The 24,614-nt window shown below is 37.1% G+C and overlaps 3 protein-coding genes across 5 annotated transcripts in view; all 3 read right to left on the reverse strand.

Annotated features, from left to right (window-relative positions):
- LOC103480651 (butyrophilin subfamily 2 member A2-like) overlaps nucleotides 1–24,614 on the reverse strand; it is a 59,237-nt gene that overhangs the window by 13,548 nt on the left and 21,075 nt on the right. Inside the window, exons 8-10 of one of the 3 annotated variants that reach the window (XM_081599070.1) lie at nucleotides 1,853–1,876; nucleotides 1,701–1,745; nucleotides 1,041–1,607 (exon numbers count right to left, since the gene is read on the reverse strand). In XM_081599070.1, coding sequence (XP_081455196.1) covers nucleotides 1,048–1,607; nucleotides 1,701–1,745; nucleotides 1,853–1,876 — 629 coding nt within the window. In that variant the 3' untranslated portion in view covers nucleotides 1,041–1,047. Of the gene's footprint in view, nucleotides 1–1,040; nucleotides 1,608–1,700; nucleotides 1,746–1,852; nucleotides 1,877–24,614 lie in introns of those variants that run through there. The other 2 variants (XM_081599068.1, XM_081599071.1) reach the window with 2 other exon arrangements.
- On the reverse strand, nucleotides 14,114–17,890 carry LOC103480650 (E3 ubiquitin-protein ligase TRIM39-like). Its single transcript, XM_008435670.2, has 5 exons — nucleotides 17,807–17,890; nucleotides 17,670–17,705; nucleotides 16,344–16,367; nucleotides 16,193–16,237; nucleotides 14,114–16,115 (listed from the first exon to the last, which is right to left on the reverse strand). The coding sequence occupies exons 1-5, from the start codon at nucleotides 17,832–17,834 to the stop codon at nucleotides 15,571–15,573; spliced, it is 678 nt and encodes a 225-aa protein (XP_008433892.2). The 5' UTR covers nucleotides 17,835–17,890; the 3' UTR covers nucleotides 14,114–15,570.
- On the reverse strand, nucleotides 17,948–18,788 carry LOC145548856 (butyrophilin subfamily 3 member A2-like). Its single transcript, XM_081599910.1, has 2 exons — nucleotides 18,357–18,788; nucleotides 17,948–18,276 (listed from the first exon to the last, which is right to left on the reverse strand). The coding sequence occupies exons 1-2, from the start codon at nucleotides 18,712–18,714 to the stop codon at nucleotides 17,948–17,950; spliced, it is 687 nt and encodes a 228-aa protein (XP_081456036.1). The 5' UTR covers nucleotides 18,715–18,788.

The raw sequence follows: 24,614 nt of genomic DNA on the forward strand, positions 1-24,614 counted from the left end.
CTTGGAGCTCCGCGTGCGAGTAAAGGTGGAGCCGATGGGTGACAACAGACACTAAGTCACGTTATTGCTTAGATTTTACGGCGCCACCTTAAATCCCTGAACTTCACATTTTAACGGAAAAAAAGAGCAACGCGACTTGGATGTAATGAGCAACGCGACAGTTTTGTAGAAATGTAGTGAAGGAGGAAGTACAGATACTTACTGTAAAATGTAGTGGAGTAAAAGTATAAAGTACCCATTATTAAATCTACTTAAGTAAAGTACAGATACACGAAAATTGTACTTAAGTACAGTAACGAAGTATTTGTACTTCGTTACTTCCCACCACTGCTCAGGACAATTGATTTCAACTGATAGCTGATGAACTGATGCAGTAATATCTGAATCAGCTGCGATGAAGAAAGGAAACACCTAAAACATGGAGGTTACTGCACCTTGAGGACAAGGGTTGGGACATGCTGATCATGCAGAATAACTTGCATAGCACACAACAAACCAAAAACCAGCTTCAGCATTGATTTAACATTAAAAAAATCCAACAAGGTGAATGTTTTGTTTTCAAATACCTAGAATATTATGAAAACTATAATTTGAATATGGACAAGAATGGACATTTGAACAACAGGGAAAAAAAATAAATGAGAGGAACCTAACAAAACAGAATTCTGCAGATTTCAATGAAGAAAAAGACATCATGAGATTAATTTTTTTTAATCATACATTGTGATTTTTCTTTTCTATTTTTCTTTTTTATTTTTTTACATATTTTTATAGGAGCCAAACATCCAGTTCTCTGCAATCATACAGTTTTCCCCTTAATGAGCAGCTAAACTCCAATATATTCTGGACTGAACTGCAATTTGGGCTGGAATGTTGGGATATAGGAAAGTCTTAAACATGCAACTAAATAAAAAAAAGTTATATATATATATATATATATATATGTTAATGATATATGTATATTACATATATACACTTAATATAGAATTAAGTGTATATATACTTAACTTTCTTTCTCTGGATTCTCACCTTATGTTTCTCCACAGGTTAAGTGTTAATTGACTGATCCTGAACAGATCTCTGTAATATCTTCATAGTCCCTGGGTCACGTTTTCCAGGGTTAAAAAGTGGGAACAGTTCACCTGTGAATTTTGTTGCCAGAGATCCAATCAGACATTTCTCTTCCACATTATAGAAGGAGAGCTCTCTGTTGTCAAAGTCCAAATACACACCGACTCTTTTTGGTTTTGACTGAACATAAATGAATGTCTCTGGTTCAGTGCTAAAATGAAGAGTATCCTCCTGGTTGGGGCAAGAAGACAAGAACCAGAAACCATTTTTTGAGGATGGAGATAAAGTTTCATCATGAGGGATTTCATGTTTATCTGTAACTCCGATCCACCAGGACTTCTTGAGGAGGTCAAACTTTGCATTTGCTAAGCAAACCTCCCAGTAGTGTCGTCCAGAAGAGAAACCAGGTGATCCTCTGACTGCAGTGAGACAAGTGACTCTGTCTCCATCTGGAAACTTTGCATCAGCATTTTCTCTCAGTATAGAATCCCTCATTTTTATTAGCTGATTGCCTGTGTCCACCAGTTGAACATTCACTGATAAAGATAGAAAATTATATTTTAATTAATATAACAATGAAGTAAAATGCTAAATAAGAATAATATTAAACACAGTAAATGTAAAATTACCATAATGCTTGGATGCTTCCAATAGAGCTGCTGAGCGCCATGTTGCTGGACAGAAAAGTAAGAAAAGAAAACATCTTAGAAATGTGATTTTGTATGATAAAGATTTTGTTTTGATTATATTAACATGAGCAGCTTCAAATACTCTGTTCTACCTTTTGACAGAAGTGATTCATTCTCTGAAGGAAGACACAAATATGATATTTTAGCTGTTTTATGCAGTAAACACAACAAGAGATTTAAAATTATCTCTACCAGATTGAGGTTCATCAACAAGCTGTGCTATTGTTTTATTTATTTAAAATCTGAACACATCACTGTAAAGATATATAATAACTTTATGTATATTGCACTCCTCTCATGTCTTCAAACAAATCAAGCAAATTAAAAAAACTAAACATCCTTTAAATGCTGAATTGACTGAAATAGAAAAAGAAGTAAAAATGTATTATGTCTTCTGTTTTACCTTCAGGAATGATTGTGAATTCAGCCCCTGAAAGATAAAAGTAAAACTTTAGTAAATAATCCCAACGAATACCTCCATTGTAAATCCAGTATGAATTATTGTCATAACTGGTTTTTGTTTGAGGATGTTACACAGTGACTTATAAAACAGATCTGAATTAATTTTGCTAATTCAATTCTTACGTTGTCCAGAGATAAAATTTTAAGTCCCCATATCAAAACTGCTTTTGTCTCAAAATCCTAAATGAAATCACTTAGACCACATTTGTGGCAGTTTTGTCTGTACAGTCTGATGACAAGGTTTATGAACTATATCTACAAAATCTTTTCATAATATTTTCAAACCTTTATTGTTTTTATCTATGTTCTAATTGGATGACTTCTAAATGTAGTTGCAACCGTTTATATTTAGGAATAGCAGCGTAAAGGGCACTCAGTACATATCAATCTCTTCAAATGTTATCGATCTGTTCAAATATTTATTTTTTCAAAGATATTTAGAAACCATGTTATCATTTTTTGTTCACTTTCCAATGATTTGCTTGTTTGCCTCATTTTGTCATGAATATTCCCTGAGAAAACACAGCGAAGTTTGATTCTGTGATGTGATTAATTGTGAAAGATTGGCATTAGAGGCATATTTTTAGGGTTTATGTTAATTTGTTTGTTTGGTGTAATACCTGAAAATGACAGTGGGTGGCATTATATGTTTAAATGGCATGACAGGTAAACTCTCTGCAGGTGTGCTGATTGCGGCAGAATCAGTTTTTGACCGTCATCGTCGTTGTCACTGTTGTCTGATGTTGGTCATTGCTCTGCAGCAATTATGTGAATCATTTGGCTGTACTACGTTAACATTGGAAGTGTGCAACGCTGAAAAGTCGCATTTTGTTGGAGATCGCCACATCAATAAATGCTCTACAATCATAGAACCACAGGATCATAGAACCATTGGATATAGAAGATCCAATGAATCAACACCTGCCAGTCAGCAGAGCCCCAGAGGCTTGGGTTCATTTTGTTTTCATTGATTAGCAACAAGTCACTACAACGGGTGAAAACACTTTTACAAGGGATTTGACACGTCCTTACTGTCTTATTTAAACATCCTTAGAAATGTTGAGATAATCCCATGAGGTTTTTGTTCAGTTTTAACATATACATTTTGTTACATTTGTACTTAAGTCTGAAAACTACAAAATAAAACTGTGATTGTCCCTTTAATAGAAAACCTATAACGTTTTGTGTCTGCGTGATTTCTTTACCATCAGTTGTGTTATTTCCTGGTTTGGACTTGTTAGCTGAAATAAAAAACATATATATTACATGGTTTGAAATTAATAGTCATTACAATGTCAGCATTCTTTTAATTTCAGTTACGCATCCTCTCTGACTTGGATCAAACATTTACCTTTCTTCCTGATGAACAGGAAGTACAAGACTCCGAAAGCAACTAATACAGCTGCCAGAAGTATCCCAAAGGCCACCCATGCATCTGAGGACGATCCTGACTCTGAATAAAAAGCAAATATTGTTCTAATAAACATATTTCTGATGAAAGACCAATAAAGGAGACTTGAGAGTGAGACCACGTACCTTCTTCTAATGAATTTTTCAGACGCATTCTGGTCTCCTTTGGTTCTTCACTGAAGAGCCCAACAGAGCAGGAGACCTCAGAAGGACTGGAGACCAGAACCCAACTATGGACTGAATAAAAACCAGCAGAGTTTCTGCTAAATGACACATTAGCAGGAATGAGAGCTGTTTTGCTGTCTGACCATCTCAGCTCAGGCTCTGGATGCCACCCGTCAGATTGGCAGCTCATGTTAACTTTATCGTCTCTCATCACTGCTGACAAGAGAGGTTGGTGTCCAGTTTCTGGAATAAGAAGAAAATGATCATTTGATGTGGACGTCATTCTGTTTGGTTTTGTTCTCGTTCTGTTTCATAGTTCTCACCTGTCACACTCAGACTAATAGATGCACTATCAGAATCACGAGAGCTGCTGACAACGCATATATATTTTCCTGCATCTTCAACTGTGACATTTTCCAGCTTCAGGCTGACATCACCTGCCTTTAATCCACCTGATGTTTCTTCCTTTAAGCCGAATGAGGCTCGACCAGCGAACGAAGCTTTCTGGGATGAATAGTCGAAAGCTCTTGCCTGATAAAGCAGGACAGTAGTACCAGACTGATCACTCCCTTGATACCAGAGTACCTCCATATCTTCTGCACTCTCAGAGAAGGTGAGCCAGCAGGGTAAGATGGCTGTATGACCTCGCTGGACTGAGACATGAGACTTTACTGAAACCGTGAAAGTCTCTGAAACTGAAAAGAAAATCAAATCATGATTAGAGTCGTCTTTCAAAGTCATCTTTTCATTTTGTTCTGGTATTAGATTAAGTATGTGAAGTGTTTCAAAGTAAAATGTTCCCTTGATTTCAAGTCTGAAGTCTTTCAGTAGACCAAATGCTTTATAATTAATCATTTTCCTAAACAATAAACAATGATAGTTGCACCTCAATGCGTGGTAAACACAAAACCCATATAATATTTGTTTTGCAAACCACTAATATTTACAATGTGGTTGGGAACTGATTTATTTGCTATTTAAGCTGCATTTTCTATACTGCTGGTTATAAAAGACCATGATTTTTTTTAGTAATGACTCTTATGTTAATAAAAACACACCACTTTATTATAAAGTTGTGATTCATTTATTGATTGTCTATTTGTTATTTTATGAATGAAGGTAGAAATCATTCTTTATACGGGCAAGAAGACAAAATTTATTTCTCTTAGGGTCTCCCTAGCGGCCTCTTTAGGTAACACTTCACTCTTAATAGCTTGTGCCTACATCATACAGAACTCAACTTTTATGAAATGTCCCAAGTATTTAACTTCATTACATATGTGGCACATGTTAATGCATATGCCAGCATCTTTGTATTTGTGTGAAACTGAATCTTAACTTTAAATGAGTTGATTCTCGTGGTTGGCCCTATATATTTCTGAGTTTTTTTTTTTTATTATTCAAAATGCCGTGTTTGATAAGGTTTGATAATAATTAAAACTTCATACTGATTCATATTGTCTAGGAAAATGTTTTTACATCAGGCTACATGTCAACAGCATTAAAATATAAATATGTTAAATAAGTATAAGTATGTATTCTCTGAAATTTCTAAGTGTGCTCTAAATTTGTAGAAATAATGAGTACTCCACAGTTTCTAAGTAATAAAAACTGAATGTCCCCAGGACATTTCACATATTTGAAGACGTCGAATCAACCCAGTACCGGTCGACATTGTCAAGTGAGAAAGACTCACCTAGCATAAATGTGTACGTGTATGTATTCCATCTGAAGTCCAGTGGGTTCTAGTTTTTTGTTGCTTTTACTACCAATAGATGATACATGCATATAGGATCAAATGTAAACAGCACTGTCATAGATGTAAAAGGTAAAGTATGGCGTTTATGACAGATGTGCAAATAAACTAATCGTCTGACTGTTGATTGTAGCAATCCACAACATTACCAGAACAATAGGGCCCCAAAACCCAATTTTGCTTGACCCTGATTAGGATCAGAATCAAGTTTCAGTGTACAAACAAGAAATTTGACTTTACTCCTATAAATATGGCAAATAAATGAAGAAGTCATGCAGACATGGACTCTTAGGGGAATACTGCGCTATAAATAATGATGTCGGGAGTCTGAACTTACCGGGAGCAGCACAGCCAGGTGAGGAAAGAAAACCCAAAAACCAAAAGTAAATCATCTGATTACCTGGGATATATAAAAATATCAATAAGAAACTGTATGAGTTATAACAAGATTGTGTGTCAAACCTCTTGGTAAAAGAAAAACAAACAGGATTGACAACTCATGATATGATGAGACCAGATATATAGAATTAAATCTAGGTTATATTTACCTGTTAAAGTAGCCATTGTAACTCTCAGTTTACCCATTGGGTCCCAGTGAATCAAAGGTGACATAAATATAGCCACTAAAAAACGGTGATGATTCCTCCTGGGTTTTAGACGTAATTCAAGTCCATTATTGACTTATACTTAGAAATAGACTGCTACTTTTACTTTCGATTACGGACCTCAAATATGTAACCAAACTTGTTAAGCCATCCATCCATTTTCTTACAGGTTTTCTTTTGTCTCTCGTGGCCTTTATTTGAAAGTAGCTTGACAGGAAATAGGGTAATGAGAGAGGAGAAAGACATGCAGGAAATGTTGCCAGGCCAGGAATCAAACCTGTGACTACCGGTACAAGAACTAAGGCCTCAATACGTGGGTTGTGCTTTGCCCCTGTGTCACCCATCCATTCATTTTCTACCCCACTAAGGTACCTTGTCCCTTAGTGGGGTCGGGAGGGGTGCTGGTGCCTATCTCCAGCTAACGTTTCGGGCTAGAGGCAGGGTTCACCCTGGACAGGTCACCAGTCTGTCTCAGGGCAACACAAAGAGACAGACAGGACAAACAACCAAACACACACACACACACACACACCTTACCTTACCTTACCTTACCTTACACACACTCACACCTAGGGAGAATTTAGAGAAACCAATTAACCTAACAGTCATGTTTTTAACGTGTTAAGCCACTATTCATAAAAAAGGTGCCTTAAAGAAAATGGCGCTTGGAGCTTACAGCTTCTTCCAGTAGCTTATTTAAAGGAAGGTTACAAATGATAACTTTCTGTTAAAGGTTATCATTTAATGGAATTATAACCTTGCTTACTTTAAAAAAGTAAGCAAGGTATAATCAGTTAATTGAGTCACAAATAAACAACAACAAAACACAAAAGGAAACTCATATGTAAACCAGAAGTCTTATTTTATTATAAACAGCAGGTGAGTCTTTGTGTTTGATGTATTTTTAGTTAAAATATGTTTCTCCTTCATTAGTGAAGTTACTACAGACTGGTAAAGTAATCAGAAACTGTACTCAGACAAGAGCAGTTTTACTCCAAATTGAAATTACATGAAGAAAAAAAATGGTGCTGTGAAGTACCTGTTTGTTCTGGAGAGTCTCTTGTAACCAAGTATTGGTTTCAAGGGCCTTTAGGGATTAGGGCGTTTTAAAGACTTTCATCCAGTCTTGTTTATTGGAGTGAACAATAGAAATATAAAGAAAAGTGACATATTCTCAATATAAAAATGTACATTTAACAAACTAAAGCCTTGTTATTGTGTGAGAGACAACCAAAATATCCTGGAACCTCCTGCTCATTCTGGTGACAAACTTGGTCACACAATACAGTCAAATATAATCCCATCCTTCACATGCATGTAGATCTTTCTTACAAATGTGGCACCATTTCACAGGAAAAAAATTGTTTTCCAAGAAGTATTAAAGAATTAAACAATAAAGAAATAGTCATCATGACATTTCCTTTGATTTTGTGATAAACACTTTGTAGCTGCTGTCAAAACAACTGCATCTGGTTTATTTCTTTATTGTTTGTTGTTGTTTAGTTTAAGATGGCAGTAGTTAGATTTTATTTAATGTAGTACATTAAGTTTAAATGTGAAGTAATTTTTATTGAATTTATGTTAAGTGTACATTCAAATGTGGAGGGGGAACTTTTGTTTTGTTCCGCGGACCAGGGAAGCTTTGGCTGGTGCACTTAGAGCCACATGGTCATTCAAGCTGAAGGAGCTGTAAGAAGTTAAGCTTTATTCCTCTGGAGTCAATGCGGCTAATGAGGTACAGTTTTGTTTATTTGTATCTTTTATTTATGTAAATATGCCATTTATTGTGAACTGATTTAGGTTTGTGGTACCTTTTTTTGTAGTTCTGACGGCATTTTTTTTGGGGACTTTGAAAGACGTGTCCACAATAAATGGCTGTTGAAAACCAAGAACTGCGTTAAGCTTTGATTTAACTCGAGAGGAGTAACAGTCAGAACTCAGCCTGCTTCGTGCTGGACAAGTGTGGAGGGAAGAGCGGAGCCTGTTGCAGCTGCGGAGCCGTCAACGAGCAGCTCGTTAAGGGGCGACGTCGCTCTCTAGCATCGAAGAAAAGACCGACTGCATGCACAGTTTACCCGAACCAGAGGCAGCCAGAGTCCAGGAGTGCAGCGTGGTTAATCTGCCACCAAGTAACACTTTTAAATAAGTTAAATGTGAAGAGGTGAATTAGCCTTGCTAACTTTGAAAGGGACTCTATAAGTACTTAAGGGGGTAACCTGCTGTGCTATAAGCCAAGCTAAAGTTTAAGAAATTGATTTGTTTGATGCACGGTAATTGTTACCAAGCTATTTAAGTGAATTACAAGTGTTTTGACACTTTAAGATTAAACTAAGGTACCTTAAAGGCAAGTTATAATTTAGTTTCACATGAAAGCTATTTTTTCTGTTTTGTAACAAGTGAAAGAAGTTCTGTTGTTCTGATTAAGGTGTTTGTAACACAACATTTAAGCTAATCTTTAAGAAAAATAATTTAAGTTTAAACACATAAAAGGTGGTATTTAAAGAGTGTTAAAGATACACTGCATTTAAGTTCATTTAAGAAAAAAAAAAATTAAGTTTATAAATAAATTGAAAGGTTAGTGCTTGAAGCTACATTCTTTAATGTAGGGAAATTTTTAAGTTACAGTTAAGAAAACCCTTAGTACATACACAATTGAACAGTGACATGGCCACAGAGAAAGACTGTGACGCTGAAGCTATAGAGCTGCAGCAAGAGGGGAGTCACGAAGAGAAGGCCTCAGATACAATCCCCTTGGAGGCAAGAACAAGTCAAGCTGTTCCAGAAGAAGGCTTGAGGAAAAGTGTAAGGCAGAGAAAACTCACAGAGAAAGGCCAAGCACTACATGAAGAAAAGGTGATCAGGCTTCAAGCTCGTTTCAGGATCAGTTATGACAAATGGAAAACTGCTGCTAAACAAGCTAAAAGAGCACTCGAAGCACCTGATGAACCAAGTTTGCACAAGCATATTGTTCAAATCCAACATGCTTCAGGAGAAGTGAAGCAAGCCTACGAAGAGCTGCGAATTTATGAAACCCCTGACAGAGACACTCGTCGCAGAGTGGACACATGTGACGCAGTTTCACAAAAACTTATAAACCAAGTTCAAAGAAACACTGCTGAAAAGGAAGATGGGAAAGATATAGAAAGGAGATCGGCTGGCTGGAGTGAAGCTGGCTCTGTGTTTACTTCAACGACCTCTCAAGGTTCCACACAATCAAGTAGTGTACGTTCAAGCCATTCAAGTAAGTTGTCTGTCAAAAGGCAAGAAGCAGCAGCAGAACTTGCAGCCATGGAAGCCACTCTAAAGATGATGGTAGAAATGGAGTGTGAAAGAGAGAAACTTGAAGAACTTGAATTAGAAAACAAAGAAAGGCTTGCAAAACAAGAAGCAGAGAATGCTGAAACCCAAAGAATGTTAGAACGAAGAAAAAGAGAGCTTGAGCGTTTAGAAGCTGTAAAACAGATGAATGCTGCCAAAGCACGACTGAGAGTCTACAAGCAAGAACTCAACTCAGATGAAGAAATATCGGATCTTCTGCATGATCTGGAAAAATTAAGGACCACATCAATTCCAGTAAGCCAGCCTCAGCCTAAGTTGAAACCTTCAAGACTTAATCCAAGCGCACAACCTTTTACACCACCACAAGATAACACCTCAAGTGCACAACCTATCAGCAATGCCACGCAGGAAGATGGAGTAGCAGTACTGGCAAAGGTTTTAGCAGAGTCCATTAACATTAACCGATTACCAGTTCCAGAACCTGCTGTTTTCAATGGTGATCCAATCAAGTACAAGGATTGGAAAATTTCATTTTGCCTCTCTGATTAAATGTGATGTTGCTCTGTTAATAGGTTATAACTGTTCACAAGCATTAGTACCAAGAGAAGTTGTGTCAGGAAAAGACAATGAGCCCTTTGCTCAAAGGACAGATCTCGGCTGGACAATAGTCGGAGGTGTTGGTCATTGTGTTGACTATGGAGACATTATTGGATGTAGTCACAGGATAATTGTCAAGGAAGTGACACCTAATCCACCATCTGATCAGCTATCTAAAGAGGTGCACTTTATTTGTCGCACTCAGATCAAAGAGGTTTTCACCACATCAGATGTGATTAAAGTTCTCGAATCTGATTTTAATGAAAGGAAAGTGGAAGATTCTCATCTCTCTCAAGAGGACTTGCGCTTCATTTCCATAATGGAGGATGGAGTGAAAATTCAAGAAGATGGACATTGTGAGCTACCCTTACCATTTAAGGAGGATAGACCGATTCTACCAAACAACAAGAGCTGTGCAGAACACAGACTCAAGTGCCTCAAGAAGAGATTTGGAAGGGACAAACAATATCACAGTGACTATGTGAAGTTTATGAATGAAACAATAGAGTGCGGAGATGCAGTAAAGGTCCCTCCTGAAGAACTGCATAACCACCCAGGCTGGTACATAGCTCACCATGGGGTATACCATCCCCAAAAACCGGGAAAAATAAGAGTGGTGTTCGATTGTTCAGCAAAGTATGAAGGAGTCTCATTGAACGATCACCTGTTGACAGGACCAGAGTTAACCAACACACTTGTAGGTGTCCTGTGCAGATTCCGAAAAGGACAAGTAGCAGTGATGTGCGACATCAAACGCATGTTTCATCAATTCAGAGTCAGAGTAGAAGATCAAGACTACTTTCGCTTCCTGTGGTGGGATGATGGAGATTTCCACTCCTCTCCATCGGTCTACCGCATGTGTGTCCACCTGTTTGGAGCTGCCTCATCACCAGCCTGTGCAAACTTCGGTCTCAAGTACATTGCAGCACAGGGTCAAGGACAGTTTAGTGAAGCGACAATAAAATTTATTGAAAGAAATTTTTATGTGGACGATGGTTTGATCAGTTTTCACTCGGAAAAGGAAGCAATTCATCTGGTGAATGAAGCAATGCAACTATGTCACACTGGGAAACTACAACTTCATAAGTTTGTTTCCAACCGTCAACAAATACTCAACTCACTTCCTAAAGAAGACTGTGCAGAGACAGTAAAATCTCAAGACCTTGTACTTAGTGAGCAAAAGACAGACAGAGCTCTAGGGATTAAGTGGTGCGTTGCCTCTGATCGTTTCCAGTTTCGAGTGGTTGTGAAGGAGCACCTACTTTCCAGAAGAGGAGTGTTGTCGACTGTGGCCTCCATCTTCGACCCACTTGGACTTGTGGCGCCTTTTGTTTTACTCGGCAAGCAGATATTACAGCAGATGTGTCGTGACAAGGCGGACTGGGATGCACCGCTCTCAAGTGAACTCAAGCCACGGTGGGAGTCCTGGCTGTCAGATGTCAAGAACCTTGCAGATGTTAAGATCGACCGTTGTTACCTTCCTAAGGATTTCAAAGAAGTTCAGAAGTATGAACTACACTATTTTTCAGATGCAAGTGTTGCAGGATATGGAGTCTGTACCTACCTAAGAGCCATCAGTGAATCAGGACAAATCCATTGCTCTCTTGTATTCGCCAAATCCAGAGTAGCACCTACCAAGGTGACTACAGTACCAAGATTGGAGCTTTCTGCCGCAGTTGTCGCAGTACGCATAAGCGACATGCTCAAAGCAGAATTGGAGCTGGAAAATGCTGAAGAATTCTTTTGGACAGATTTGCAAGTTGTGTTGGGATACATCAGCAATGAGGCAAGACGTTTCCACGTTTTTGTAGCGAATCGAATTCAACGCATCAAGGAGAGTACTGTACCAACACAGTGGAAGTACATTTCTTCAGATGAAAATCCCGCTGACCATGTGTCTCGTGGTTTAAAAGCCAAGGACCTTGTTTCTTCCAACTGGTTTAGAGGACCACGTTTTCTCTGGCAAGAAGAACTGCCCAGTGGAGAGATTAAGGTGGGAGAACTTGGATCAGAAGACCCAGAAGCACGGAAAGTGGTTGCACACTACACGTTGGCTGGTCAAGACTAGTCAAAGCTATCGCAAGACTTATCAGATTTGGGAAAGAGTTCAAGAGAATGCAAAAGAGAACTAATGAAGCTACAAGTCTCGAAGAAAGACAAGAAGCTGAACTTGCAATCATAGCCATTGTACAAGACTCAATCTTCTCCAAAGTGATCAAGGAGCTTCAGTCCCGAAAGGAGTTAACTAAAGACAAGACAAGTAAGCTCTACCAGCTCAACCCATTTCTCGACCACAAGGGTGTCCTCAGAGTGGGAGGTAGGTTAGAGCAAGCTACTCTACATCCATATGTCAAGCACCCAGCTATTTTACCGAAGACCAGCCACATCACAAAGTTACTGATTGATCACTATCATCAGTGTGTGGAACATCAGGGCCGGGGCATGACAATAAATGAGCTAAGAGCAAACAGCCTTTGGATACTTGGGTGTAGTCAAGCGGTAGCATCCTATATCTACAACTGTGTCAGATGCAGGAAATTCAGACGAGGAACAGAAGAGCAGAAAATGGCAAATCTGCCTAATGAAAGAATGGAAACAACTCCTCCATTCACATATTGTGGGATGGATTGTTTTGGCCCGTTTTATGTCAAAGAAGGACGTAAAGAGCTCAAACGCTATGGACTTCTGTTCACGTGCTTGTGTTCCCGTGCGGTACACATCGAGTTGCTCGATGACCTGTCAACTGACGCCTTCCTTAATTCACTTCGAGCTTTCATTGCCCTACGAGGAAATGTGCGGCAGCTGCGATCGGACCAGGGTACTAACTTTGTTGGGGCAGGGCGAGAATTCCTGGAAGCAGTTAGAGAAATGAACCAGGAAAGCCTGAAGAAACTCGGATGCGAGTTTGTTATGAACCCTACCTCTGCCAGCCATATGGGTGGAGCCTGGGAGAGGCAAATTCATACAATCAGAAGTGTGTTGTCCTCCATCCTAGACCAGTCTTCCCGAACACTTGACATTTCATCATTACGGACCTATCTCTACGAAGTGATGGCGATAGTAAACAGTCGACCCATCACCACGCACCTACTCAATGATCCTGACGGACCTCAACCACTCACTCCCAATCTTCTTTTAACAATGAAGACATCTGTGATACTGCCACCCCCAGGAGACTTTGTACGGCAGGACTTGTACCTTCGCAAAAGATGGCGTAGAGTTCAATACCTAGCCAATGAGTTCTGGCACAGATGGAGTAAAGAATATTTGTTGGGCCTACAGCAAAGACAAAAATGGCAGAAAACAAGGAGAAATGCGAAAGTCAATGACATAGTCATCATCAAAGATGAGACGGCACCAAGAAACAACTGGAAACTTGCTAAGGTCACAGCAGTTTATCCAAGTGAAGATGGATGTGTGCGCAAGGTGCAGTTATTGATCAGTGACTCCACATTAGATTGCCATGGAAAACGACTCACCAAACAAATACACTTAGACAGACCTATTCACAAGACTGTCACATTGTTAGAAGCAGAATAGACCCACTCATAAGTTTAAAAAATAAAAATCACAAGTGATTTGGTGGGAGTGTAGCTGCTGTCAAAACTGCATCTGGTTTATTTCTTTATTGTTTGTTGTTGTTTAGTTTAAGATGGCAGTAGTTAGATTTTATTTAATGTAGTACATTAAGTTTAAATGTGAGGTAATTTAATATTGAATTTATGTTAAGTGTACATTCAAATGTGGAGGGGGAACTTTTGTTTTGTTCCGCAGACCAGGGAAGCTTTGGCTGGTGCACTTAGAGCCACATGGTCATTCAAGCTGAAGGAGCTGTAAGAAGTTAAGCTTTATTCCTCTGGAGTCAATGCGGCTAATGAGGTACAGTTTTGTTTATTTGTATCTTTTATTTATGTAAATATGCAATTTATTGTGAACTGATTTAGGTTTGTGGTACCTTTTTTTGTAGTTCTGACGGCATTTTTTGGGGACTTTGAAAGACGTGTCCACAATAAATGGCTGTTGAAAACCAAGAACTGCGTTAAGCTTTGATTTAACTCGAGAGGAGTAACACACTTAATTGTTCTTTTCACATAAGGGGGATGCAGAACTCGACTACAAACGTCAACTCTGTTGCAAAATCTGCTCCAGTCAACAGAGGGCAGTGTTCCTCTACAAAGATTCTTCAACTACATATTTGGAGTTAATTTACAGGCTTAAACAAAACCAAAACATTTTTGATTTAAGAGCAGCATTTATTGTTCTGTTTTCCTTCATACTTCTACACTTATTAAAAATATTCTGCTTGTTTGTAAATATCCCCAACTTATGTGCTCATGGCCTTCATTACAACTCCCCACAGGAACTCAATTTTAGAGACAAATGCTTCTCAAGAAACAAAATAAATATTATTTAAAACAAAAAAAAACAAAAACTCAAATATGTTGAGTTTCAAGATTTTATTCCTTAGTCTGCAGGTGCATAAAAATAAATCAATATCAACAAATTAGTCTAGATTAGTAATTTATTTAAAAAGAATCAACTAAAGCAATTATTTCTGTTAATTTTCATAAGCAATGACATCTAATGAATACCTCTGTTTGTCAAAAAGAATATTACAGGCACCAATAACACGATTTCTAGGAACACGTTTCTGTTGGAAGGACAATCAGGGAAGAATACAGTTGTCCAGCAGACACTAACCAAAACCCTCCACAAGGGGGAGCAAGATACCAAGGCAAAATCCTGAAGAAGCTGGCTGTTCTCAGAGAGCAAACTTACGAAATGTTGAGTGGAAGAGAAAATACCTCCACAAGTAACAAAGATAATCAGAGCCTGTTAAGAGTTTGAAGGAAATGTACATGAACTTCAGCTGAGGTCTGTGTGTGAGGCTCCACATGGACAAATCCAGAACATGAGCTTCAAAATTGTTACATTCCTTGCTTGTGTTTACAAATGGGGTCCAACCAACCCACACCCGTATCACTTTTATCATTTGCCTCAGTCCTCGCACGCACAGGGTTAAGCTCCTGTTGGACCAAAGATGTCAGAATCATTTGCTCCACAGTGACCCAATGTCTTTTTATAAGTTAATTTCCAAGATTCTGGAGGAAGAGTGAAATTTCCGCAGTCAGTGACGACTTGGGGCTTGAGGGATCTAAGTTGGTTCAGATGCTAGAAAATAATTGACATAGCCCTTCAACACACCACAAATCAAAAACCAGCTTCAGCATTGTGGTGTTCAATTATTTAAATAAAAAAAAGGGTGAATGTTCTCAAATGTTTAGGATACTATGACAAGTAGAATTTGAATCTGGAGAAGAATTTGAACAAAAATGACCAACAAAACAGAATTTTTTTAAATCACACAATGTGATCTTTTTTGTTTTTCTTCTTTTTTTAAGGAGCAAAACATCCAGTTCTCTGTGATCATCCAGTTGGATGGATGCACTGCACTCCAGTTGCAGATCGATCCACTGCATCTGGATCAATCCTCCTGCTCTTCCTTCTGTAGTTTATCCACAGGTTAAGTGTTATTTTACTGATCCTGCACAGATCTCTGTAATATCTCCATTTTTCCAAGGTCACCTTTCCCAGGGTTAAAAAGTGGGAACAGTTCACCTGTGAATTTTGCTGCCAGAGATCCAATCAGACATTTCTCTTCCACATTATAGAAGGAGAGCTTTCTGTTATCAAAGTCCAAATACACACCAACTGTTTTTGGTTTTGACTGAACATAAATAAATGTCTCTGGTTCAGTGCTAAACTGAAGAGTATCCTCCTGGTTGGGGCAAGAAGACAAGAACCAGAAACCATTTTTTGTGGTTGGAGATAAACTTTCATCATGAGGGATTTTATGTTTATCTGTAACTCCGATCCACCAGGACTTCTTGAGGAGGTCGGCTGTTGCATTTTCTAAGCAAACCTCCCAGTAGTGTCGTCCAGAAGAGAAGCCAGGTGATCCTCTGACTGCAGTGAGGCAGGTGACTCTGTCTCCATCTGGAAGCTCACGAATATCTTCTCTCAGGATAGAACCGTCGATTTGTATTAGCTTATTTCCTGTGTCCATCAGTTGAACATTCTCTGTTAAAATGGAAAATTAGATTATAATCAATATAATCACAAAGAAAAATGCTAAATAATAATAAATGTAAAATTACCATAATGCTTGGATGCTTCTGATAGAGCCGTTGGCTGCCATGTTTCTGGACAAAAAAGCAAGAAGAAAAACATCTTAGAAATTTGATTTTGCATTATAAAGGTTTTGTTTTGACTCTATAAAAACAGGCAGCTTAAAATACTGGGTCCTACCTGTAGGCAGAAGTGGTTCATTCTCTAAGGGGAAAATGCAAAAGTAAAATTTTTATTCATTTATGTCACAAATGTCAACAGAACTTTAAAACCATCTACACTGTTACAGAGACATTTATAGTTTGAAGGTGAGATTGTTGTTGGACTGAAAATCTGAGACCAACACCGTAAAGATGTGTAATAAGTTCATGTTTTAATGTGTTCATCTCAAACCTACAGTCATTTAGCGCAAATCAAAATAATTTGAAAGTCCTTAAATGTGCCTTGCGATGACGTGCTGTGAATTGGCATTATATAAATAAATTCTGTTGAGCTGAAATAAATTAAACTGACTCACACAGAGAAAGAAGTACAAATGAATTATGTATTCTTTCTTACCTTTAGAAATGCTCATTAGTTCAGCCCCTGAAAGATAAAAGTACAAATTTTAGGAATTGTAAATCCTGTATGACTTACTGTCGTAACTGTTTTTTGTTAGAAGATGTTGCACAGAGATTTCCAGGATGGTTTGATGGATGAAGAGGTTCATATTTTGATATCTAGATGGACGATTTGGATTTAATGTTGTAAAAGAAAATTTTCCTATATTTTTGTTGACTTTTTCTTAGACATTTAAAGGAATTTAATTATTGAATTACCAGTTTCCTCATTACATTATGGAAAATTACTTTAGTCCCAGTATCAAAGCAGACTTACTGCGGTAAACTGGTTATGTCTCAAAATCCTAAATGAAACCATGGAAGGTCACATTTAAACCACATTTATGGCAGTTATGTCTGAACAGTACGATGAAAAGGTTGTGGACTATATCTACAATATTATTTCAAAATATTTTCAAACCTTCAATGCATTTATGTTCTAATTGGATGACTTTTAAGTTGCAACAGTTTTTATTTAGCAATAGCAGAGTAACCAGCACTCAATACGGATCAATCTCTTCAAATCGTATCAATCTGTTCAAATATTTATTTCAAAGATATTTAGAAACAATGTTATAATTTTTAGTTCACTTTCCAGTGACGTGCTTATTTGTTTTGTCATGTAAATCCCTTCAGAAAACAAAGTGAAGTTTGATTTTGTGATGTGATTAACATGTGAAAAAGGGATGAAAATACTTTTGCAAAGGACTTAACATGTCTTTACTGTCTTATTTAAACATCTACTGTTTTAACAGTTGTGCTAATCCCATCAGATTGTTGTCCGTAAAGGGTTAAATCATACATTTTTGTAACAAATGTAAATTTTCTTACACTACAAAACAAAATTACATGATTGCTCCTTTAATAGAAAAACAATGACATTTTGGGTCTGTTGTGTTTTATTTACCGCCAGTTGTGTCATCTCCAGATTTGGACTTGTTAGCTGAAATAAAAAAATAAAAAAAGGTATGAAATTAGAACTCATCAAAATCTCTGTATGATTTAAATGTCAAATATGCTTTCTGACTTAGACCAAACATTTACCTTTCATCCTGAAATACAGGAAGCACATGACTAAAAATGCAACTGATACAGGTGCCAGAAGTATCCCCAAGGTCAAACATACAGCGCAGGGCATTTTTGTCCCTAAATAAGGAGCAAAAATTATTCTAAGAAACGTATTTCTCATAAAAGACTAAAAAAAGAAACTTGACGGTAAAACCACGTACCTTCTTCTAACGAATTTTTCAGACGCATTCTGGTCTCCTTTGGTTCTTCACTGAAGAGCCCAACAGAGCAGGAGACCTCAGAAGAACTGGAGACCAGAACCCAACTATGGACTGAATAAAAACCAGCAGAGTTTCTGCTAAACGACACATTAGCAGGAATGAGAACTGTTTTGCTGTCTGACCATCTCAGCTCAGGCTCTGGATGCCAGCCGTCAGATTGGCAGCTCACGTTAACTTTGTTATCGTCTCTCATCACTGCTGACAGGAGAGGAGAGCGTCCAGTTTCTGGAATAAGAAGAAAATGATCATTTGATGTGGACATCATTCTGTTTGGTTTTGTACTCATTCTGTTTCATGGTTCTCACCTGTCACAGTCAGACTAATAGATGCACTGTCACGTTCATCAGAGTTGATAACATAGCATGTATATTTTCCTACATCTTCAATTGTGACATTTTCCAGCTTCAGGCTGACATCACCTGCCTTTAATCCACCTGATGTTTCTTCCTTTATGCCAAATGAGACTCGGCCAGCAAATGAAGCTTTCTGGGATGAATAGTCAAAAGCTCTTGCCTTATAAAGCAGGACTGGAAGATCAAACTCATCACTCCCTTGATACCAGAGTACCTCCATATCTTCTGCACTCTGAGAAAAGGTGAGCCAGCAGGGTAAGATGGCTGCATGACCTCGCTGGACTGAGACATGAGACTTTACTGAAACCATTAAAGTCTCTGTAGCTGAAAGGAAAATCAAAATGAGTCATCTTTTCATTTTGTTCTGGTATTAGATTAAGTACATTAAGTGTTTCCAAGTAAAACGTTCCCTTGATTTCAAGTCTGTCTCAGGTTTTCAGCAGACCAAATGCTCTATATTAAATTAATTTCCCAAACAATAAATAATGATAGATCCGGTTCATTGCATGGTAAACATAAAAAAGAAAACATCAAGATATTTTTTTTGTAAACCAGTAACATTTACAATGTGGTTGTGAATTGATATTTCTGCTGCTTCAACTACATTTTTCTGTACTGCTAGTTCCAAAAGATCATGATAGTGTTTTTAGTAATCTATGTTGTTATATGTTGTTATATTAACAAAAACACACTATTTTATTATAACATTCTGATTCAGTTATTTATTTACTATTTTTTATTTTATTTTTTTATGAATTAATGAAGAAATCATTCACTACGGAGTAGTACGGTAATTCTTTATACAAGCAAGAAGAAGAAAAAAATTCTCCTAGGGTCCCCCTAGTGGCCTCTTTAGGTAACACTTCACTGGTAATATTAGCTGCAGTTTATCGTGCAGAGCGGCGTCAAAACCTCCGAAGCACCGTAGAAGATAAGTTAGCAAAACAATGTCGCAAAAAAGGACTTATTATTCAGGGACAGAGAAAAGTAAGAGTTAGAACAGAAAAAATGCCAATAAATAAGTATGTTTGTATTTCTTTTTGTAATATAATGTTTATTAAAAATATTTGTGGAGCTGCTCATGAAATTTGGCGTGATGCCAATTGGCATCAGATTGAATTGGTCCAGTTCAAGAGAGCAAAACCTTTCAAGGTTGAACTGGACCTTGGAAGGTCCAGTTCAACAGCCAAACATTTATCATCATCATATTAGATAAAACAAAGATAATACAAATAAAGTAAAAATAAACACAGCACATAATATTGTTTACAGAGTCACATATAAATGGTGATGCCAGTGGTGCCTCAATCTTGATGTAACCTCACACACACGCAGTGCAGGGTTTACTAAAATTGCAATAATATTATTGCATGACACAGATAACCTACACATGAATTTGTACATAAGTTTTTATAAACATGCTAGCACTACTCCACTTGAAGTATTAGCCTCATACCTTCACTGCATAAAGTTTCTGTAGTCTTTTTTTTATTGTGGCCACAGATTGGCAGTGTATATTGGAGTACAAACGTTTTTAAAAAGAGCTATCTTTACAGAGGATGAACACATACCAAGTTTTCTCATCAGCATATTAGTTTGTGCATAAAGAACTAACGGCATTTATGAAATGACCCAAGTATTTAACTTCATTACACATGTTGCACATTTTGATTCATATGCTAGCATCTGTCATGAATTAGGTTGTAGATGTTGCGGATGGACACGGAGGGTTGAAGTGCAAAACTAAGTTTAATGGTCATGTAGAGAATAACTGAAACCAAGAAGCACAGGTGAACAGCGATACAAGTACAAACTCTGTTCGACAGGAATAACTAAAACAGTAGACGAGGATCCTCCAGGGAGCAGGGGACACAGGAGAGGTTAAATACACCAGGGACTAATCAGGGAACCAAGAGACAGCAGGGGACAATCAGCAGGGTAGCAACACAGGGGCAAAATAAAAAACACATAAAGCTCAAATCATCACAGTATCTTTATACTGAGTTTTAACTTTAAATGGGTTGATACCTGTGGTTGGCCCTATATTAATGACTTTATTATTATTATTATTATTATTATTATTATTATTATTATTATTATTATTATTCAAAATGACGTGTTTGACCAGGTTTAATAACAATAATTAAAACTTCACACTGATTGATATTGTCTAGCAAAATGTTTTTACATCAGGCTACATGGCAACTGCATTAAAATATAGAGATGAGCGACTAAGGCGGTAGTTGGTGACATGTTGTTTGTTGCTGAGCATGATCATTTATATGGATAAAACAAACAATATTTTTACATCAATTTATAAGTTATGTGAAATGTGTTTGAGTCTACAAACAAAGAATTTGACTTAAGTCTTATAAATGCTCCATAAAAATGTTAAGATCTGGTGATCAAACAAAGGGTTTACCAGGAAAAGTCACTTTAATGGATAAATGATGACGCCATGCAGACATGGACTCTTAGGGGAAAACTGCGCTATAAATAATGATGTCGGGAGTCGGAACTTACCGGGAGCAGCACAGCCGGGTGAAGAAAGAAAACCCAGAAACAAAACATAAATCATCCGATTACCTGAGATAGAAAAAAATATCAATAAGAAACTGTGCGAGCTATAACAGGATTGTGTGTCAAACCTCATTGTAAGAGAAAACCAAACATGATTGACAACTCATGATATGATGAGATCAGATTTACGGAATTAAATCTACCTGTTAAAGCAGCGATTGTAACTCTCGGTTTACCCATCGGGTCCCAGTGAATCAAACGTGACATAACCACTAAAAACGGTGAAGATTCTTCCTGACGAGGCGAGTTTTAGACGTGATTCAAGTCCAGGAGGGACGAACTGATACCTGCTCGCTTCTGTGGCTTAGTTATAACAAAACAAGGCGTAATATAGACGTGAAGAGACTGCTGCGTTTACTTTCGATTTCGGTATGCAAATATGTATACATATTTGGTTATAACCAAACCTGTTAAGTCACTATTCATAAAAAGTCTCTTAAAGAAAATGTGGCTTGGATGCCTATGACTGAAAAACTTTCAGCTTATTTAAAAGAAGGTTATAAATGATAAATCAGTGATTCTTGAGAATATAGGGACAAAACAGGTCCTATGGATAAAGTACAAAATTTGAACAAAATATACACAAAATATAATTTTTTTAAATATCTGACTAAGCTAACCTGGGTCATGTGAGCACAACAATGTATATTTTCCTGGTGTTAGCTGAATATTTTTTTATTTTAAACATTGTAGTTGGTGGATGGTGTCTGTAAAAGCCCTTGTCCCGGAGTAGAACTCAACACATTAAAAAAGTTTAAAACAATTAAAGGAATACTAAGATAATATTATGACAATTAAGTATAAGTATTTATATAAATAATTATAAAAGTATCAATAAATTGAATTAAAAATCATTTTTATATATTTTCCAACTCCATTGAAATTTATCCCTAGTTTTTGTCAACACCGTCAGAAATGAAAATAATGTAAAAAAAAAAAAAAAAATAAAAAAATAAAAAAAAATCAGGCATTATTGGGGGCACCAGAACTTCTGAGGACCCCATGACCACTTTCTTTCTCTGCCTTTGCTTAGGCGGCTAGTTAGCTCTGGTTAGCTTATGTTATTCTTTAGTTTTTTCTTCTTTTTATTCCTAAGTTTTTTGTCACAACCATGATGTGTCAACACCATAACTGACAATAACTGGGTTTGATTCCCGGCCCCGGTCTTTCTGCATGGAGTTTGCATGTTCTCCCTGTGCATGTGTGAGTTTTCTCCAAGTACTCTGGTTTCCAAAAACATGACTGTCAGGTTAATTGGCCTCTCTAAATTGCCCCTAGGTGTGAGTGTGTGTGTGCATGGTTGTTTGTCCTGTGTGTCTCTGTTGCCCTGCGACAGACAGGTGACCTGTCCAGGGTGACCCCACCCCTCACCCGGAACGTTAGCTGGAGATAGGCACCAGCAACCCTCCCAACCCCACTAAGGGACAAGGATGCAAGAAAATGGATGGATTGATGAAATAAAAGCTTAGTTTTGCTATAATGTAAAGATTTCATGAACCTGATGAACTAGAACATGGCCTCCTTCAGAATAACGTCGGATAAATTGAGGCATTTCGTTAACTCCGTCAGATGTCAACTCCATCAGAGTTTTTGTGACTCTTTCAGTGAAATTGTTGACAAATCTCACTTAAGTGTGTGATTAATTCATTTTAATGTATTTTATGTAAATTGCATTACTTCACATGTATCAAGTATTTTATTTTACTCATTAGTTTGTCACCACCTTCAGTTCTGTGTCAACTCCGTCATGCAGTGTCAACTCCGTCAGATGGACTTTTTGTTGTTTTTTATTTTAAATATTTATTTTGTTTCTTGAGAAGCATTTGTCTATAAAAATATAACTAATAGGGTATTTTAAAAATCTTTTTATATTTATTTTTGTCAGATGGTCATAAAGTTCTGGGTCAGGTCGATTAAAAATTAACATTTTTTTTCAACTGGGAGCCTGTACCTTAGCATCTTTACATTTCCAAAACATTATTTGTCATATTTGCATACATAAGGTTGAAAAATAATAATAAAAAAAAACATTGGGAAAATTTAAACCCATTTTGTCCCTATTCTCAAAAATCACTGAAATAATGTTATTTTAAAAAGTAAGTAAGATATCGTCAGTTAATTGAGTCACAAATAAGCAGAAGAAAAAACACAAAACACTGAAGATTTCACAAAAATATTTTTCTTACACAGATTACGCTGTGTAGTGGTTTATTAAAACAAAGGGAATTTTTTTTTTTTTAACCACATGTCTACTCAAAACAAATCAAAAACAACAACAAACACAATGGGTGAATAAAAAGGCTTTATTGGCAACATCTCTAAATTCAGACATGAAAATACAACAGCTGTATTATAGTCAGAGTTGGCAAAGGCAGACAAAAATGTTTACTGAAGTAAAAGCAGCACTAAATGATTTTAATGTAGAAGAAAAAAGAAAGTTATCAAAAAAACTACCTAAGTAGGGAGACTCAAGAACCGAGACCTGAAATTACAAATTTGTGTGCGAATTTTGGTACGTTAAAGAATGAAGTAAAAAATAAGTGAGAACTACTAAAATTTTCACAACTAAATAATTTATTCAGGTAGAAAAACTGCCTGTATCCATATTTCTTTGGAAACCAAAACTCAGAAGTTAATGTGTACAAGAAAGTACTGTGCAAACTACTGCCAGTGATAAGTGTTTTACTGCATATCCACTTGCCCTCTAAATGGGTCAACAGGCTCTGCAGATTGAGTAACATTAGAAACAGGAAGCCTGAGTGCAAACCAGAAGTCTGATTTTACTATAAACAGCAGGTGTGTTTCTGTGTTTGAAGCATTTTTAGTTAAAATATGTTTCTCCTTCAGTCGTGAAGTTACTACAGGCTGGTAGAGTGGTCAGAAACTGTACTCAGACAAGAGCAAATATACTCCAAATTAAAGTGACTCAAATAGTAGAAAAGTGTTATAAAAGCATTTGAAACCAAATGCTATTGGCCCCAAATTTGGGGCTTCCAGGGATGAGGAAGTTTTACAAACTTTCATTGAGTCTTGTTTATTGGCGTGAACAATAGAAATATGAAGAACCATGACATATTCTCAATTTAAAAATGTACATTTAACAAACCAAAGCCTCGGCAAACAAAAACAACCTGGAACCTCCTCCTCATTCTGGTCACCAGCTTGGTCACACAATGCTGTCAAACAGCATCCCATTCTTGTTGTCAAACAGTTTTATTGACGGATCAGAGATGGAAATTGAAATGTCAACAATACAAATTTGTCCTCTTTTTTTCTTATGTGAACATAAAACATAAAGACAATATAAAAACAGAACAGAAGTGACATAAATAAACAGGTGCATTGCCATGAATATATTGCCAAAGGAGTTGCCAAGTTTTATTAAATCGCTGTCATTTATTTGCTAAAGAGAACCGTATTCTTTCCAGATGAGAGAGCCTTACCAGTTCCTCCAGCCATAATTTAACAGAAGGAAGGAACTTAAAGAGTTTGACAAATTCATTAGGTATTATAGTCTCTAAAGAGTGCATGTGTCCCGACATGTAGATATCTAAGATGATTGTGTTTATGGAGACTAAATTTGGCCTGAAGTTGAGAGAAAGAGGCAAAATTACCACCAACGCACACCAA

The sequence above is a fragment of the Poecilia reticulata genome, chromosome 18, assembly GCF_904066995.2.
Source record: "Poecilia reticulata chromosome 18, P_reticulata-male-v2, whole genome shotgun sequence".
In the NCBI taxonomy this organism is placed as follows: Eukaryota; Metazoa; Chordata; class Actinopteri; order Cyprinodontiformes; family Poeciliidae; genus Poecilia; species Poecilia reticulata.

Excerpts from the sequence above, each read along its gene's own strand:
- LOC103480650 (XM_008435670.2), bottom strand. The coding sequence starts at position 17,834 with ATGTGCTTCCTGTATTTCAGGATGAAAG. Across the intron at positions 16,368-17,669 it reads TGGAGATGACACAACTGGCG|AGAATGAACCACTTCTGCCT; the intron begins GTAAATAAAACA and ends TTTTCCCCTTAG. Across the intron at positions 16,116-16,192 it reads AGAAGCATCCAAGCATTATG|AGAATGTTCAACTGATGGAC; the intron begins GTAATTTTACAT and ends CCATTTTAACAG.
- LOC145548856 (XM_081599910.1), bottom strand. The coding sequence starts at position 18,714 with ATGGTTTCAGTAAAGTCTCATGTCTCAGTCCAGCGAGGTCATGCAGCC. Across the intron at positions 18,277-18,356 it reads TATTAGTCTGACTGTGACAG|AAACTGGACGCTCTCCTCTC; the intron begins GTGAGAACCATG and ends TTCTTATTCCAG.